The 19,877-nt window shown below is 39.0% G+C and overlaps 1 protein-coding gene and 1 pseudogene across 7 annotated transcripts in view; one reads left to right on the top strand and one right to left on the bottom strand.

Moving 5' to 3' along the window:
* The window catches only part of MLLT10 (MLLT10 histone lysine methyltransferase DOT1L cofactor), a 290,083-nt gene that overhangs the window by 52,614 nt on the left and 217,592 nt on the right, over nt 1-19,877 (top strand). For all 7 annotated transcript variants that reach the window (XM_036281730.1, XM_036281756.1, XM_036281774.1 and 4 more), the window contains one exon: nt 5,626-5,680. In XM_036281730.1, coding sequence (XP_036137623.1) covers nt 5,626-5,680 — 55 coding nt within the window. The remainder of the gene's footprint in view (nt 1-5,625; nt 5,681-19,877) is intronic.
* On the bottom strand, nt 1,898-2,686 carry LOC118637983 (annotated as a pseudogene).

Below are 19,877 nucleotides of genomic sequence, written 5' to 3'. Positions count from 1 at the left end.
GTATAAGTTTACTTTTGAAATAGAGGATCATTTTATCATGGATTTTAAAATACTTGGTGTGTTTCAGTTCATTGCATTTATTTTCATTGGCCTTAAGTAATTTCATCTTTGGCCACCAGGAGCCTCTTTAGGTTGGCCCATAAGTCCTTTTGACATGACTAGAGTAGACTTTTGTAATTTTCTTGCTATGTGATAGAACAAGGTATTCTGGGCTTATTTGATCTAGACCAAGAATCATTACTTCTAGGAATCCTGGATTATAGCCTGGGCACAGGGAAACTCATTTCTAGTGTGGTTTGGTAGTCGTGAGGCTTTCTAAAACACAAGAAAAAATAGGTTAATTTAGATTTATTTTTTATCTTTTACTTATAGAAATGATGTTGGTAGATGTTTTATCCTACAGATACGTCTTTTAAAAAATGCTTTTTTTATTATTGATTTTAGAGAAAGAGGAAGGGAGAGGGAGAAAAACATCCATAGGCTGCCTCCTTCATGCCCCCAATTGGGGATTGAGTCATTAACCTGGGCATGTGCCCTGACTGGGAATTGAACTGGTGACCTCTCAGTGCATGGGACGACACTCAACCAACTGAGCCCATCGGCTAGGGCCTACACATACTTTTTTAATGCCACAGTTATATCTTTTATAGATATAACTGTGATTAAGCTTAAAAATTGAATTTATCCTTTTTATTAACCTATAACACTATTTTCAATTATTATCTTACTGCATTTTATAATATAATGATGATCACAGTCTGAGTAAATAAGTATAGCTAAATGGATAGTTACATAACCCCAGTCTCCTGAAGGTCAGTGTTTTGGGTGAGCTTGACTTAGTGAAGTACAGTGATTTATCTTTTGGCAAAGGAATCCAATATAAAGTAGGAAAAATATTTGGAAATTGTTGCCTTATGTTATAAAGATGGAAAATAGTTGTATGCTTTCTTACTATACTACATGATATAAGAAAGAAGGAACTTCCTTATGTAATTTTTCCTTGTTTGGACCATTCCATTTAAAGCGTATTTTTTCTAGGTAAAATGTGGTGAAATCTTTAATACATGCTTTTTTGTGTGTATGTTTGGGGGTGTCTCCTTATGTTTCCCCTTTCACCGGATTTACTTGTGCCTTTTAAGCACTATATCTCACTAAAATAAGATTAGGTCTGTGTAATTCTAATAGTAACACGTGTAGCTGCAACCTGCCCTGTGAAACTTTTCAGTTTGAATTGGTTTACTGTAGGATCTGAAGTCTCTTGTCCAGGGTCCCTCATACCAGATCCTTTCTTCCTGAGCTTAGGTTATAGTGTTCTAACTATAACTTAACCTTCTTTTTTCCTGTAATCATTTTTTCTCTCAAATATCCTATTTTTACTTTTAGTGGAAAGACAGTCATTCTGTTTCACTTAGCATATAATAATGAATCTCTATAAAAATCGAAATGATAAAACAAATGAAGTATTTTGAAATTAGAAACAAGTTTACTCATATCTTAAGATTCCCATCACAATCCTGTTAATATATTTTGTGTATTTTCTTCTATACATGTGTCTAACTCAGAGAAAGTCTTTGTGAATATAGCATTCGTTCCCTGTTACACACTTACACCTTTTACGAAATTTTTATAAATAGCCATATAAAATATTTTCATACACATTATATTCATGTCTTGAAATTATACTCTATAAATGATATGAAAACAACACGGTACTTAATAAATACTATTTCCATCATATTTCCTTTGGCTCTCTGTGAAGTAGTGGAATCAGTAATTTTCTTGAATCATATTGCTAAATTGTTCTACAAAAGAATTCGATTATGGTGCCATCAACAGTATGTGAAAGTAAATGTCCACTGCACTCTGAACAGTAGGGATTATCTTTTCAGGAAAACTTTTATAACTCAATGGGCAAAAATGCTTTTGTCTTTTTCAGCTTGGCAATGCGAGCCACTGACTTTGGACCCAGGGTGTTGCCTCCCCAGTGACGGTGGATCTCATCATATCTGTCATTTGTACTTGGTCCAGAAAGCTTTCACCAGCTTAGCCTGAGCTCCTTTGTCTTCTGAGTTAACCTGTGTGAAGGCAGCAGTGGTGTAGGTCTTCCTGTGGACTACACGCTCCAGCCTGGCCTTCCCCTTAATAATGCAATAGGGAACCCCCCATCTTACGGCACAATGCAGGCAGGAAGATGACCAGCTTGATAGGATTCCCCATATCATGTGCAGTCACTACCAGCTGGGCCTTCTTGTTCTCCACCAGAGTGGTGACAGTGTTAATTCTGCTCGAAGGACAGGTGGCTTCTTGGTGGGGACATTCCCTTTGCTGGCAGCTTTTTTCTCAGCCCAGGCCAATATTTCTACTTCTCTTCCTTTGTCTCTGGTCTGTACTTGTGTGCCAGCTTAAGTAGTTGAGTAGTGTTTGACAGTCTAAGACCTGAGTAAACTGGTTAATGGTAGGAGACACTTTCAGACATTTACAGAGAATAGCCCTTTGCTGCAGCAGCCAAATGTAGTGGGGCTGTTTGACAAAGTGGGTGAGGTTCCTTTTGGGCTGGATGTCCTGTCCAATGCCAGAATTCTTGGGCATTTTCTCAAATAGGATTTACCACTTTGGCCTCCTGCTTCTTCACAATAGCAGGATCCGACACCACTTTCTTCCCCTTAGCCTCTTTTTCTTTTGGCATCTTGGGTGATGGGAGGCGAGAGAAATAAAGAAAAACTTTGAATTGTCTATTCTATTGTTTTTATTTAATAGAAGTTTTTTTTAAGGTTTGACTAATTATATTTTGTTTTATATCTTGTATTGAAATTGTATTTGTGATCAGTAAGTTTTAAGGGTCTGATTTGAATTTTTTCTTCCCCAATTGCTAAACAATTGTTCTTACACCTAATCATCCCAAAGAGTAATCTGTCACTGGCTGTAGACTTTATATTAGACTTAGTTATACTTCTACAAGCAACCTTTTCTTTCTCACAAGGTCAGTCATACAACTAATAGTGAAGGAGGTGTAACTTAGAATCAAATTATTGCCTGCCTTTAGCTAGTGTGCTTGCGTTTTTGCTCCTTTCATTAATCCAACTGTGATAGATGCTAGGGCTACAGCCATGAAATGGAGCTTATAATCTAGCAGAGGAGATAAACATAATTACATAAATAATTAATTTTGATTTCAATATATGACAAGAAGGAAAGTATATAGATAATTCATAATATGGCACTTAACATAATGTAGGGATTCAGGGAAACCTTTACTGATCAAGTCACTTTAAGTAGGACCTGAGGGATGAATAAGAAGTTATCCAATTGTGAAAGAGGTTTGGGGTGAAGGAGCAGTATTTCAGGTAGAGTAAAAACACATTTAAAGGCTTTGAGGCAGGAATGAGCTATTTACTAACCTGGAAGAAGAAAAATCAGTATTGTCCAGACAGTGAGATGTTGAAAAGGGAGACGGTTGTAGAGGTACGTAAGGGGTAGATCATGTAGGGAAACCATTGAAAGGATATAAGTGGGGAAGTGATGTATTTGGACTTGCATTTTTGAAGTTCGTTATATAGATTGGTGGGGGTCAGGTAAGAGTGAGTATTGGGAGACTGTTTAGTAGACCACTGAAGTGGTCCTGATGAAAGTTGATGGTGGCTTGCAGTTGGCTACTACTAGTGTAAATGGAGAAAGATAGTCAAATCTTACCAGTATTTAGGAGGAAGAATGGCCAAAATGAGGTGATTGATTAACTATGAGGTTAGCCCTGGCTGGTGTGGCTCAGTTGGTTGAGTGTTGTCCCATGCACTAAAAGGTCTCCTGTTCGATTCCTGGTCAGGGCACATGCCTAGGTTTTGGGCTTCGATCCCCAGGAGGGGTTGTTCAGGAGGCAGCCAGTCAATGTTTCTCTCTCTCCTTCTCCTTTCCTCTCTTTCTAAAATTAATAAAAATGTATTTAAAAAAAATTAGGTTAGGAATTAGAGTAAAGCTGTCAAAAGATGACAGGTATGGGCAACATGTGGTTAAGAATATTATTGCAAAGATAAGGAAAACTGCAAGAAGAGTAAGTGTTGTAAATTTGGGACAGAATTTAAAGTGCTTATATATCATACAAAGTTGTACATATATATCCAAGGACATATCTAAATAGGTAAAATTTGTGAGTCACTGGCATATCCTACGAATTTAATTGGTGATAGATGTATGGAAAATGAATGAGATTGCCTAGTGTTTAACATAAAGTGAGAAGGCACCTTAAAGTCAAAGTGCTCAGGAACTCCTACATTTAAAGATTGGATAAGGTCATCAGAAAGGTGCTGCCAGAGTTGTAAGAGGAAAATCAGGAGAGTGAAATACTGGATGACAAGAAGTAATAGCATCTCATGGCTTATGTTTTGTATACTTATTCACTATTTTGTCTGAATTTCCTGTTCTTATTTTTCGTTGTAATTTATTTATATAGTATATGCTGCAAAAGCTCTTTGGAGAGCTAGATAGGATACACAAATAATAAATACTCAAATGTGACCTCCAGGAACATATTATTCATAGTAAGACAATGCCATTAACTTACTCTGTTTAGTCCTGGCCACTGTGGCTCAGTTAGTTGGTCAACGTCTTGTGCACTGAAAGGTTGCCAGTTCAATTTCCCAGTCAGGGCACATGCCTGGGTTTTGGGCTCAGCCCCCATTAGGGGGCCTGCTGATGGATGTTTTTGCTCTTATATAGTTTCTTTCCTACCTTCCTCTCTGTCTCTGAAAATTGATTTTAAAATCTTTTAAAAAACTTATTCTGTTTATTTTTATATCTGTCCTCTTCTCAATAGTGAAAAGAAATGTTAATACTGGCTGTATGATTATTTCTGGTTTTGAATTGGTGAGTGGTAGGGAGTGGGATCCAAAATAACTTCTTTTTAAAAAAAAATGTTGTTATTTTATTTTATTTTTTAGAGAGAGAAAGAGAAACATCTATGTGAGAGAGAAACAGGTCAGCTGCCTCCTGCATGCCCCCTGTTGGGGATCGAGCCCACAACCCAGGCATGTGCCCTGATTGGGAATCGAACCGGGACCTCTCAGTCCATGGGATGATGCTCAATCCACAGAGCCACACCGGCTGGGCGATAACTTCTGAGTACCATTGCGTATGAATGATAAGAGTAACTAGAACAGTTAGAACACTTTCTTCCTTCCAGAAGGCAAGTCAGCACATGTGAGACCATGCCTTCTCATTTAAATCAAAATTCTAAATATTTGATTTGGCTCTTTATTTTAGGACAAACCACACCTAATTGATTAGAATAATCCTAGTTGATTTCTAGGTAGAAAGTAAAGAGATAGAAGCAAGTGTGAAAAACTGTCCCAGTCCTATGTTGAGAGAATCTTTTCATTTTTATCAATTTAACGCTAAAAAATTCTTGGCAGGAATTTAAAAGTTAAGCAGTATTTATTTTTTAAAAGTTATCTGGTGCTCTGAGGAAGATCTCATGTCAAGGAGAATTACTTTGTGAGGAATGTTCTGAAATGTTAGTCTGGTGGCAACTAGTACAAATGCTGCTCCCATCTTTTTAATAGTTTTGAAGTTACAGGAAGATGTTATACTTTTGTAATCTGAAAAATCTCTTTGTTTTCTTTTTTTTTTAAATAGAGATGTGAACTGTGTCCTCATAAGGATGGAGCTTTAAAAAGAACAGATAATGGGGGTAAGTGCAGAGATTTTTGAAAAAAATTTTATTGAAAACTGGAGTGGGAAAGTATTTTAAGATATTTCGTAGTTCATTTTATTATATAAAATTAAATAGTGTTTACCACTCAAATATTTTTTAATAGCAATGGACATAATTTATGAATTCTTTTTTTCTTGAAACTGTTTTTCTACTTTGTGGACAGAATTAAGCATTGTTTTTTCTTAATGCAGAATAATCCACCTACTTCTAATTGAGATATTGATTTTTTTTTATGGATACAGTTCCTTATAGAAATGATTTTTGAAAAATAAGCCACTTTCTCTCTTTTTTTAATGCTAGATTTAAAATTGTTATTTTAGTTTTTTTTTACCGCTCTCTTTCGTATATTGCAGGATAGATGATGTTCCTATTGAATGTTAATTTTAACACCCTTGAAGGTCTTTCTGCTTGATAAAAAGAAATGCTGATTTCTGGTTCTGAATTTTATTATGTTTTCCTGAGGACCCTTTTATTTTTCATTTTCATTTCTGTTTTTTGTTATCTGTCTTAGAGAAATCTATATTTCTTTATAGCTTAGTACTATGACTTTATTAAACTGTGGCATACTGTGAAAATTAAGTGATGAATAAATTTTAAAAAGTAGAGTTTTAACTACTATTAATAAACACTTCCATTTTGGGCAGCCAACTCTAAAGCATTCCCCCCCCCCCCCTTTTTATTGAATTTATTAGAGTGACACTGGTTAATAAAACAGGTTTCAGGTGCACAATTCTACAATCTATTATCTATGCACTGTATTGTGTGTTCTCTATCACTATTTATCTCCCCTATATATTCCTCCTCAACTTCCCTTGCCCTGGCAGTCACCACACTATTGTCCCTATCCATGAGTTTTTTCCCCTTTTTTCTGCAGTTCCCCCACCAAGTGCCCCCACCCCACCCGCCCAGCTCTGTCTGTGAGTCTATCTCTGTTTTGCTTGTTAGTCATTTTGTTCATTAGATTCCATATATGAGTGAAATCATATGGTACTTGTCTTTCTCAAATGGCCTATTTCACTTAGCATAATCATCTCCAGATCCATCCATGCTGTCGAAAAGGGTAACATTTATTTTTTCATGGCCCAGTAGTATTTCATTTTGTAAATGTACCACAGCTTTAAAAAAAATTTTTTTTTTTATTGATTTTAGAGAGAGAGGAAAGGAGAAGGAGAGAGAGAGAGAAACATTGATGAGATAGAACATCGATTAGCCGCCTCTTGCACGCGCCCCCAGTGGGGATTTGGCCTACAATCTGGGCATGTGCCCTGACTGGGAATTGAACCAGTGTTTTGGGATGTGTGTGTGTGTGTGTGTGTGTGTGTGTATATATATATATATATATATATATATACATACACACACAATTTAATGTTTAGACTATGTTAGTCACATTGTCCAAAATTTAAAATATTAACCTTTCCTCCTACTCCTGTTCACCATCTTGCCTAGTTCCTTAGCAACTTTCCAGCCACCATTATAATTGCTGTTACTGCTTTTTTCATATATCCTTCTAGGTCTTTTGGCATATGCAAATACATATGAATAGACAAGTATTTTCTCCAATTAAAAAAGATTTTATTTTAGAGAGAGAAGAAAGGAGAGAGAAACATCACGTCCCATATGCACCCAGAATAGGATCAAACCAGAACCTGAGTATGTGTCCTGACTGTGAATCGAACTGGTGACTTTTCAGTGCAAGTGACGATGTTCAACCAGCTGAGCCACACTGGCCAGGGCTCCAATATTTATACTGGGTGAATATTATACATACTCTGCATCCCAATTTTTTTTTTTCATTCTCACCTGAGGACACTTTGCATTCATCTTCAGATAGAGCAAGAGGGAGAGAGGGAGGGAGAGAGGGAGGAAGAGAGAGAGAGAGAAACATTGATGTGAAACAGACACATCGACTGGCTGCCACCCACAGGACCCCACCGGGGTGGGGACGGACTGCAATTAAGGTACATGCCCTTAGTGGGAACTGAACCTGGGTCTTTTTGGACTGCGGGCCGATGCTCTAACCGCTGAGCCAAACCAGTTAAGGCCCAATTTTTTTCACAGAATATTTTATCTCTATTATCAGTATAGAATTTACTTTCTTTTTCTATTTCTTTTTTTACCACATGTTGTATAATCAGTTACCTGTTCATGGAGTTTCTAATCTTCTGCTTTTATGACTACAGTAATGCTTTTATATATGCTATTTTGCTTGTATGCAAATATATCTGTAGTATGGATTATTAATTCCCAGAAGTGGAACTGTATGGTCAATGGGATTTTACAGTTAATTTTGGTAGATAATTCCAAATTATTCTCCCTAGTTGTTGTACCAAATTATGTTCCCCCAGCAACAGTGAACCTAAAAAGCTGTTTTCTACACCCTTGGTAATCCAATAAGTGGAAATTGGTATCTCTGAGCAGTTATTTTACATTTCTATTATTTATAAGTGAAACTGAGCATCTTTTCATATTTTATTTTATTTTTGTTTTTTTTAAACTTATCTTTATTGTTTAATGTATTACAGATGTCCCTCTTTCTTTCCCCCATGACCCTCTTCTCCCCAATCCTGCCCCCTTCTGCTTTCCCCACACTATTGTCTGTGTCTGTTGGTTATGCATATATGCATATATGTTCTTTTGTTTCTCTTTTCCTGCCCCACTTCTCTTTGAGGCTCATCAATCTAAGAACTAATCTGTACTTCCTAATCCGTTCATCTTTTTCACCCAACCCCCCGCCCATCTGGCAACCAACAAAAAGTTCTCTGTATCTGTGAGTCTCTGTTCTGCTTGCTCATTTTGTTTGTAGATTTAATTGTTGATAGGTTTGTATTTATTGCCATTTTGTTCATATTTTTTTATCTTCTTTAAGAAGACCCGTCAGCATTTCACATAACACTGGTTTGGTGGTGATGAACTCCTTTAGATTTTTTTTTGTCTGGGAAACTCTTTATATGGCCATCAATTCGAAATGACAGCTTCGCAGGATAGAGTAATCATGGTTGTAGGTTGATGTTTTTCATCACTTTAAATATTTCTTGCCACTCCCTCCTGGCCTACAAAGTTTCTTTTGCAGCATTGGCTGATAGCCTTATGGGAGTTCCATTGTAGGTAACTAACTGCTTTTCTCTTGCTGCTTTTAAGATTCTCTCTTTGTCTTGAACCTTTTGCATTTTGATGATGATGTGTCTTGGTGTGTGTGGACCTCTTGGGATTCATCTTGTTTGGGACTCTCTATGCTACCTGGACTTGTATGTTTGTTTTCTTCACCAAATTAGGGAAGTTCTCTGTCATTATTTTTTTCAAATAGGTTTTCAATTTCTTGCCCTCTCTCTTTTCCTTCAGGCACTCCCATGATGGGGATGTTGGTATGTTTGAAGTTGTCCCACAAACTCCTTATATTATCCTTATGTTTTTGGATTCTTTTTTCTTTTTGCTGTTCTGATTGAATGTTTTTTGCTTCCTTATATTCCAAATCGATGGTTTGCTTCTTGGCTTCACCTACTCTACTATCTCTACTATTGATTCTCTGTATAAATTCTTCCTTTTTTTTTCTTTTAACTAAAAATTTTTTTTCTTTACTGATTTTAGAGAGGGAGAAAGGGAGGGGAGAGAGAGATAGAAACATCGATGAGAGAGAACATCGATTGGCCACCTCCTGTATGCCCCCCAACTGGGGATCGAGCCCAAAACCTGGGCATGTGCTCTGACCAGTAATTGAACTGGCGGTCTCTTGGAGCATGGGTCAACACTCAACCACTGAGCCATAGCTGTAAATTATTCTTTATTTTAGTTAGTGCATCCTTCATTTCTTACTGGTCCTTTGTTATGCTCTTGAGGCCCCCACAAAGTTCATTGAGCATCCTTATAAGTAGTGTTTTGAACTCTGCATCTGATAGATTGCTTATCTCCATTTCATTTAGTTCTTCTCCTGAAGTTTTGTTCTGTTCTTTTATTTGGGATATGTTTCTTCTTCTCATTTTAGCTAGCTCTCTGTGTTTGTTTCTATGTATTAGGTAGAGGTGCTATGTCTTCTAGGCTTCCTAGGGTGGCCTATTGTAGTAGGTGTCTTGTAGGGTCCAGTGGCACAGCCCCCTTGATCACCCAGCTGGGCCCTTGAGGTGCACCCCTTGTGTAGACTTTATACCCTCCTGTTGTAATTGAGTCTTGATTGCTGTTGGCACATCAATGGGTGGGCTTTACTCAGGCTGATCAGCTGCCAGGACTGGCTGTGCCCACTATCCACTGACCTCTGACCACCTTAGAGGATCAGCTGTGCAGAGTCCCACCACCCAGAGCAAGACTTACTTCAGCAGGGCTCTGGTATCCCGAGTCCATTTCTTGAGTGTGTCACTTGTGGAGGTAGTTGGGTGGCAGTGCTTTGATGTGGTCTGATGCTGCCCACTGGGTGTGCTGGCTCTGAGGCAAGGTCAGCCACTGCCTGTGTTCTACACAGAGCCACCAGGCATGAACTACAAAGTGAACTTCTTATGGCTGCTTCTTGTGCTGGGCTTGGATGTGTCCAGGTGAAGCTAACCTGTAAAGCAAGGCTGGCTGTCTGTATTGCCAGGCCTGTGGCCACTTAGCAAGAGGTATGGGGCTTGCTGAGACCCGATGCTGCTTGTTTGAGAGATTTTAGGAAATCTGAAGCAGGAGCCAAACAGTTTGGGTGGGCCAAAAAGTTGGATGTGGCAGGGCCTCAAGAAATCAACAGGGTGGGACAAACAGTGTGAGCCAGGTTTCTGGAGTCCCAGATATAGTGGCTGTCTGCCCTGTGGGAGAAAGGTTAAACAAAGGACCAATGGCCTCTGCCAGCATGTCTGTCCAGGAGAAAGCTGCTTCTTCAGTCCTTATCCGGATGCCAAACAACTTGAGTTCTTCCCCGTATGTCTCTGGTGCCTTTCAAGCTGCCTCCCCTCTGCGCTGGAGCTCAGAGGGAGCAGGTCCGAGTAAGTCAGTATAGAGGAGCTGCGTGTGGCTCCAGCAGCCCTGTCCTCCCTCAGCCTCAATTTCCACTGGTTTTACGGGCAGAAGTGATAGGGACTTTTCCTGGTACTGGAGCCCTGAGCTGGTATGCCTGATGTGAAACGGAGAGCCCTCACTCCTCAGGGAGGACCTTCACAGCCGAGTTACCCCTCCTGATTTTTATCCGCTACATGTGGGTGTGGAACCAGCCCGTCTGCACCTCTGCCCCACCTACCAGTCTTGATGTGGCTCCTGCTTTAATTTCATAATTGCAGGACTTTCGTTCAGCTTGCTTTTAGGCAGATGGTTGTTCTGTAGTTTAGTTGTAATTTTGATGTGGTTGTGGGAGGAGATGAGTACCACGTTTACTTATGCCGCCATCTTGACCAGAAGTCTCTTTTCAGATTTTAAAGAGCAGCTTGCATTTTTCTCTTGTGGTCTGTTCATATGCTTTTTCTGTTTGGTTGGTGATTTTTTTAATTTTGATTTATTGGAGCTTTCATAGAAGCACCTCTTATATTGTTAGGTTTTTGTTGATATGAGCTGAACTAGTTTTTGCCCAGTTGTTAGTGTTTCTTTATGGCCTTTTTACTATGCAGATGTGTTTGGTTATTTTTTTAGTTTAATTTATTAATTTTGTCTTTTGTGGCTTCTGTATTTTGAATCGTTAGATAGGTCTTCCCTAGTACAAGATTATAAAAGAATTCTTGCATGTTTTTCTCTAGTATTTCTAGTTTTTTAAAAAAATTTTAAATTATATTTTATGGTTTAATCTTTGATGCATTTGGAATGTATTCAGGTAATACAGTGTGAGGTATGGATTCAACTTGGATTTTTTTCTAGATGTTGAAATGCTGCCATTTATCCCATCACCATTTATTGAACAATTCGTATTTTCCTCACTGATTTGAAATGCCATCTTTGTTAGAGTCTAAATTTGTTTTATTTTAAAAATTCTGACTAACTTGTGTTCCAAAATTGATTTGTAAGTTATTTTAGAACTTGGAACGTATTTTTCTAAAGAAATACTGATTACATTTTCAGACTAGTTAATAAAACTCTACTGTATGCCTGATGTGTACAGTATTGATAATACTTTTTTTTTTTAAGTATCTAATACCCTTTTATCATGCTGGATATATGTTACAAGTTTTAGTTTAGGTTTTCTTTTCCTGGCAATCAGGATTAGGAGTTTTTCAATTAAACTTTTAATTTCTCTCCCTTCCTTTTTTTCTCATACTGAGGACTCATTGATTGTGGGGAGCCACTGAAGCTAAGGAATAACATGAGGTTCCTGTTTTAGAAAGATCACTCTGATAGCATTGAAGTGAATGGATTGGAAGGGTATGAGATCAGACCAACTGAAAAAGAAAAGTAGAGCTGGATCATAAGTGTATTTAACATACTTGAAATTGGCTATGACTGGGCAAGTGGAGGGAGATAGAGAAAAAGTAATAATTTAAATTATAGAGGTTAATTTAGTCTGCTGTTTTACTCACTGAGCATATGCTTTAGGCAAACGTATATGGAAATCTCTTATGGACAATTGTAAAGCTTTTGTTTTTGACAAAGATATAGATGGATACTTCTCTCTCTCATCAATGTTTCTCTCTCCCTCTCCTTTATTCTCTAAAATCAATAAAATGTATTGTTGAGGGGGCCAGGCAAGAGGTAGTGTAATGGCTTACTTACATTCTTATTTTTTAATTATTATTATTAATTTATTTTTGTTGCAGTTTCTCCTTTTACCCCATTGACACCCATTTTTTAAAAATTATATTTTAAAATTGATTTTTAGAGAGAGAGGAAGGTAGAGGCAGAGAGAGAAACATTGATGGGAGAGACACATTGATTGGCTGCTTCCAGCACACCCCCACTTGGGATTGAGCCTCTAACCCGGGCATGTGCCCTGACCGGGAATCAAACCAACAACCGCTTGGTCCATGGGTCGATACTCAACCACAGAGCCACACCAGCTGGGCTTACTTAATTTCTTAAAGAAGAAATTTTTAAATGAATTGAGGGCCACTGATAGATACTACCCAACAGAAAGTTAGAAGAACTTATACTATCTAATAGGGTTTTATATTCAAAATGATGTCCAGTATAATATACTTTCTTTCTTGAAATTTTAAGAAATTTTTGAAGGATAGTTTTGATAATGCTTATTATTTGCTTTATCTTCTGCCTTTAGAATTTAAACCCTACATAGATAAAACTGTTTCAAGGGAGGGATGATGACTGGTTGAAGACAAAAGTAAGAGGGATAAAAATGAGAGCAAGAACATCAGAAATATTAGGGTCATAACATTTTACAGGTTTATGTATTTATTTTTTATTTATTTATTTTTTTATCCTCACCTGAGGACATTTTTCCATTTTTTGTTCTGATAGAGCGGGAGGGAGAGAGAGGAAGAGAGAGAGAGAGAGAAACATAGACGTGAAGCAACACATCGAGTGGCTGCCACCCGCACGACCAACCAGGGCCGGGGACAAACTGCAACCGAAGCACACGCCCTTAGCGGGAACCGAACCCGGTCTCTCTGTACTGCAGGCCGACGCTCCAACTGCTGAGCCAAACCTGCCAGGGCTACAGGTTTATTTTTTAAAAATATTTTTATGGAAAAATTTCAAGCATACATACTAATAGAGAGAATGCCTAGGTACCTATCTTTTTTTTTCTTATGTCATTTAATTTTTTATTTATTTTTATTGTTGAATGTATTATAGATGTTCCTCCTTTTTCCCGTGTTGACCCACTCCTCCCCACTCCTGCCCCCCTCCTGCCTTCCAAACAGTGTTGTCGGTGTCTGTATTGGTTATGCATGTATGCATATAAATTTTTTTCTCCCCCTCATTTCCCCCACCCTCCTTCCCTTTGAGGTTTGTCAGTCTAACAACCAATTTTTACTTTTAATCCCTTCACTTTTTTCACCCATAACCCCAACCCTTCTCCCATCTGGCATCCAACAAAATGTACTCTGTATCTATGAGAACGTGTCTGTTCTGCCTGTTCGTTTTATTTGTAGATTCAGTTGTCAGTAGACATGTATTCATTGCCATTTTGTTTGTTCATATTTTTTTCTTCAAGAAGACCCTTCAACATTTCATATAATAATGGTTTGGTGGTGATGAACTCCTTTACTTTTTCTTGTCTGGGAAACTCTTTATATGGCCATCGATTCTAAATGACAGCTTTGCAGGATAGAGTAATCTTGGTTGTAGGTTCTTGCGTTTCATCACTCTGAATATTTCTTGCCACTCCCTTCTGGCCTACAAAGTTTTTTTTGAGAAATCAGCTGACAGTCTTATGGGAACTCCCTTGTAGGTAACTAACTGCTTTTCTCTTGCTGCTCTTAAGATTCTCTCTTTGTCTTGAACCTTTTGCTTTTTGATGATGATGTGTCTTGGTGTGGGACTCTTGAGGTTCACCTTGTTTGCTTCCTGGACTTGTATGTCTGTTTCCTTCACCAAGTTAGGGAAGTTCTCTGTCATTATTTTCTCAAATAGGTTTTCAATTTCTTTGCTTTCTCTCTTCTCCTTCTGGCATCCCCATGATGCAAATGTTGGCATACTTGAAGTTGTCCCAGAGACTTTTTACACTATCCTTATTATATTTTGGAGATTTTTTTTTCTTTTTGCTGTTCTGATTGAATGTTTTTTGCTTCCTTATGTTCAAAATCCATGGTTTGCTTCTTGGCTTTACCTACTCTACTATTGATTCTCTGTGAATTATTCTTTATTTTAGTTTGTGCATCCTGCATTTCTGACTGGTCCTGTTTTATGCTCTTGAGGCCCTCACTAAGGTCATTATATTCTCACTAAGTTCATCGAGTATCGTTATAAGCAGTGTTTTGAACTCTGCATCTGTTAAATTGCTTATCTCCATTTCGTTTATTTCTTTTCCTGAATTTTTGTTCTGTTCTTTCATTTGGGGCATGTTTCTTTGTCTCCTCATTTTGGCTGCCTCCCTGGGTTGGTTTCTATATATTAGGTAGAGGTGCTATATCTCCTGGGCTTCACAGGGTGGCCGATTGTTGCATGTGTCCTGTAGGGTCCAGTGACACAGCCTCCCTGGTCTCCCCGTTGGGCCCTCGAGGTATATCCCTTGTGTGGACTTCACACCCTTTTGTTGTTATTAAGTCATGATTGCTGTTGACACATCAGTGAGAGCGTTTTACTCAGGCTGATCAGCTGCAAGGACTGTCTGTGCCCACTATCCACTAACTTCTGACTACCTTGGATGATCAGCTGTGCAGAGGTCCAATACACAGAGCAAGACTTACTTCAGCAGGGCTCTGGTACCCACTGAGTCCATTCCTTGAGTGTGTCATTTGTGGAGGGGTTTGGATGGTGGTGCTTTGCAGTGTTCTGAAGCTGTCCACTGGGTGTGCTGGCTCTGGGGCAAGGTCAGTCACTGCCAGTGTTCTACCCGGGGCTACAAAGTGGTCTGCAGATGGCTGCTGTTTGTGCTGGACTTGGAGGTGCCCAGGCAAAACCAAGTTGTGAATCAAGGCTGGCTGCTTCTAGTGCTGGGCCTGGCACCACTTAACGAGAGTTATGGGGTTCACTGACATCAGATGCTGTTTGTTTGAGGGAATTTAGGAAAATCTGAAGCAGGATCCAAGATAGGGCTTTCCGCCCTGGCCAGTTTCGCTCAGCAGTTAGAGTGTCGACCTGTGGTCCAGAGAGACCCGAGTTCGGTTCCCACTAAGGGCACGTACTTTGGTTGCAGTTTGTCCCCGGCCCTGGTCGGGTTGTGCATGTGGCTGCCACTCCATGTGTCCCTTTCACATTGATGTTTCTCTCTCTCTCTCTTCCTCTCTCTCTCTCTCTCTCCCACTCTATCTGAACAAAAAATGGAAAAAAAAAATGGCCTTGGGTGAGGATAAAAAAACAAGATAGGGCTTTCCTCTGGTAAAGTCACTGGGAACAGCTTGGGTAGGCCTGAAAGTTGGGTGGGGCAGGGCCTCAGGGAATCGCCAGGGCAGGACAAACAGTGTGAGCCAGTTGCTGGAGTCCCAAATATAGTGGTTGTCTGCCTGCCTCAAGGGGAAGGGTTCACCAAAGGAACAAAGGCCTCTGCCAGCACATCTGTCTGGGAGAAAGCTGCCCTCCAGCTTTTGCCCTGAAGCCAAACAACTCAGTTCTTCTCTGTATGTTTCTGGTGCCTTTCAAGCTCCCTCCCCCATGCTGGAGCTTGGAGGGTGGGAGTCTGAGTATAAGTCCAGTAAGTCATGTGCAGGCCCTTTAAGAGGATCTGCCTGGGGCTCCAACAGTCTCAGTCTCCTTTAGCCTCAGTTCCTGTTGGTTTTTACAGACAGAAGTTATGGGGACTTCTCTTGCTGGCATTGAACCCTGAGTTAGGGGGCCTGGTGTGTGACGGGGACCCCTTACTCCTAAGGGAGGACCTTCACAGCCCAGGTAGTCCTGATTTTTTTTTTTTAATTCCTCACCCAAGGATATTTTTCTGCTTATTATCAGATAGAGTTGGAGGGAGGAAGAGAGAGGGAGGGAGAGACAGAGAGAAACATCATGTGGTAGAAACCACATAGACTGGTTGCCAACCACATGACTCCACCAGGGCCGGGGACAAACCATTACCGTGGCACGTGCCCTTGACTGGAATTGAACCCGTGACTCATTTGTCCAGGGTCCGATGCTCTAACCCCTGAGCAAAACTGGCCAGGGCTAGCCCTCCTGATTTTTGTCAGCCAACGTGGATGTCTGGCCAGTCTGTCTGCTCCTCTGCCCCTCCTACCAGTCTCGATGTGGCTTCTTTAATTTCGTAATTGTAGGACTTGCATGCAGCTCAATTTCAGGTGGTTTTGAATGATGGTTGTTCTGTAGTTTAGTTGTAATTTTGATGTGGATGTGGGAGGAGGTGATACCATGTTTACCTATGCCACCATCTTGACTGGAAGTGGTACAGTAGTAGTTACATGTAGTCAGAAGCTTGATCATATTCAGTTTGTAGGACAGGCAAGAATACTTAATAGATAGTGTATAGTTCCTTCAAGAGGCATGAGTTTTTGTGAGTGATGTTAACAGCTATTGATCAGTATTTAGTCCTGTTATTTTATTAAACAGATATTGAATAAATTGTGATATTATTATATGTGTATTAGTAGGAGGTCCTCTTTAAAGAGGACCTTTTCTTTATTCGATATTTTGTTATCCTGAAGTGTAGTTTGTGAAGGAAGGACAGGATGAATACTTTTTTTTTTTTCCTTAAATTTAAGTAAAGTTCACATAACATAAATTTAACTACCTTAAGGTACAGATGGTCCTTGACTTACAATGGTTGAACTTAACAAAGCTGTGAAAACTGTACCCGTTCAGTAGAAATAGTACTTTGAATTTCGATCTTTTCCTGGGCTAGCAATATGTGATATGAGGCTCTCTCATGATGCTGGGCAGTCAGTTATGTGATCATGAGGGTAAGCAACTGATATGCTACAGTATGATCATCATGTTAGATGATTTTGCTTGATTTTGCTCAATTGTAGGCTGATGTAAATGTTTTGAGCACATTTCAAGTAGGCTAGGCAAGCTATGATGTTTGGTAGGTTATTTTCAATTTGCGATGGTTTATAGGAATATGACCCCATTAGAAGATGAGTAGCCATCTAGTGGCACTTACTTTGACAATGTGTGTAACTAACTTTATCAATTTCCAAAATGTTTTTGTCACTCTAAAACACTCTTTCTTAAGCAGAAACCCCACATTCCATACTTTCTCTTCCAGCATCTATGTTTCTTTGGATTTACCTGTTCTGGATATTTTACATAACTATAATCATATACTGTGTGACCTTCTTTCACTTAACATAATGTCTTTGACATTCATTAATGTTGCAGCCTATATTAGTACTTCATTTCTGTTTGTCTGAATAATATTCCATTATGTGTGTATGCCACATTTTGTTTATCCTTTCATTCACCGAAGGACATTTGGATTGTTTCTACCTTTCAGCTGTTTGAATGGTGCTGCCTTGAACATTGGTGCACAAGTATCTGTTTTAGTCCCACTTTACAATTTTTGGGGATACACACACATGCGCGCGCGCAGATACACATAAGGAGTGGCATTGATGGGTCATATGGTGATTCTGTGTTTAACTTTTTGAGGAACCATCAAACTGTTTTCCACAGTGGCTGTGTGATTTTTATATTCCTAAAGCAGTGTATGAGGGACCCCATATCTTCTCATTCTAACCAAAATTTAGTATTTTCAGAATTTTTATATTATAGCTATCCTAGTAGGTATGAAGTGGTACCTCATTGTTGTTAATCTTCACCCGAGGATGTTTTCCTTTCTTTAAAATCTATTGAGATGGTTATGTGGCTTTTGTCCTTTGTTCTATTAATGTGGTATATGACATTGATTGATTTTTTCATGTTGAGCCCCTTTTGCATTTCTGGCATAATCCCCTTTTTATGGTGAGGTATAATCCTTTTAATAAGCTGCTGTATTTGGTTTGATAGCTGTAGTAAGTTGAATGTTGTCTCCCCCGAAGATTTGTCCATTCAGAACCTCAGAACATGACCTATTTGGAATAAGGGCCTTTCCAGATGTAACTAAGGTAAAGATCTGAAATGAGGTCATCCTGGTCCAATGACAGATGTCCTTATAAAAGACACAGAGACAGTTGAGATGGCTATGTGAAAGATCCATGTGAAGACTAAACTGGAGATTGGAGTTATGTAGCTATAAACCAAGAAAATGCCAAGGATTGTCAGAGCTACCAGAAATTAGGAGAAAAGCATGTTGATTTTTAACATCTGGCTTCTAGACCCATGAGAGAGAGAGAGTATCTGCTTTCTTTAAAAAAAAAAAAAAAAGTTTTTAAAAATTGATTTTAGAGAGAGAGGAAGTGAGAGCGGGAGAGAGATAGAAACATTGGTGAGAGAGAACATCAATTGCTGTCTCCTGTTGGCCCCCCCCCCCCGCCACGGGGATTGGGTGCATAACCTGGGCATATGTCCTGACCGGGAATTGAACTGACGACCACTTGGTGCATGAGTCAACGCTCAACCACTGAGCAACACTGGCTGGACGAATATCCGCTTTCTTTCTCTGTACCACAGGCCGACGCTCCAACCGCTGAGCCAAACTGGCCAGGGCTATATCCGCTTTCTTAAGCTACCAAATTTGTTGTGAGTTTTTGTGGCTGCTCTGCTGTAGGACACCAACACACTTGTATTTTGTTCCGAATTTTTACATTTATATTTATAAGGGATATTAGTCTGTAATTTGGTTTTATGTTTTGTCTGGCTCAGTTGGTTGGAGCATCATCCCAACACACCGGTGGCTGGTTCGATTCTTGATCAGGGCACGTACCCAAGTTGCGGGTTTAATCCCTGGTCAGGGCATGTATAGGAGGCAGCTGATTGATGTTTCTCTCTCAGGTCAGTGCTTCTCTGTCTCTCTTTTTCTCTCTCCCTTCCTCACCCTAAAATATACAAGTAACCACGACAGTGTGGTTCAGTGTTGAGCATTGACCCATACACCAAGAGGTCACTGATTCGATTTCCAGTCAGGGCACATGCTTGGGTTGTGGGCTCGATCCCCAGCATGGGGCATTCAGGCAGCCATTTAATGTTTCTCTCTCATTGATCTTTCTCTCACATACTCTCCCTTTCTCTCTCTCTCAAATCAATAAAAATATATTTTGGAAAAAATACTCTAGTGGGTACAAGATTTATGGGGATGATCACTTAGTAAGTTATAAAATGTCTAATCACTGTGGTGTGAACCTATAACTAATGTTATGTTGTATGTTAATGGTAATTGAAAAATAAAAATGACATAAATAGAAGATAGAAGAAGATGGAAGGGGGCAGGACAAATGGTGATGGAAGGAGACTTGACTTGGAATGAACATACAATACAGAGAACATACAATATACAGATGATTTTTATAGAATTGTACACCTATACAATTCTAATAACCAATGTCACCCTAATAAATTCAATAAAAATAAAAAATGTATAATTTAATTTTCACATATTTGTGAAATTTTCTTTTTGTTGTTGATTTCTATTTTCAGTACATTGTGTTGAATAAGATCTGATTTCAGGTCTTTAAAATTTTATTGATACTTATATTGTGGCCTTAACCCTATGGTCTATCTCAGAGAATGTTTATTTTGTTGTTGTTAATCCTTACCTGAAAATATTATTTCCATTGATTTTTAGAGATGCTCT

Source organism: Molossus molossus, unplaced genomic scaffold (assembly GCF_014108415.1).
Source record: "Molossus molossus isolate mMolMol1 unplaced genomic scaffold, mMolMol1.p scaffold_m16_p_1, whole genome shotgun sequence".
Classification (NCBI taxonomy): Eukaryota; Metazoa; Chordata; class Mammalia; order Chiroptera; family Molossidae; genus Molossus; species Molossus molossus.
Note: the sequence above shows the minus strand (reverse complement) of the source record. Positions and strands in the feature narration are given on the sequence as shown.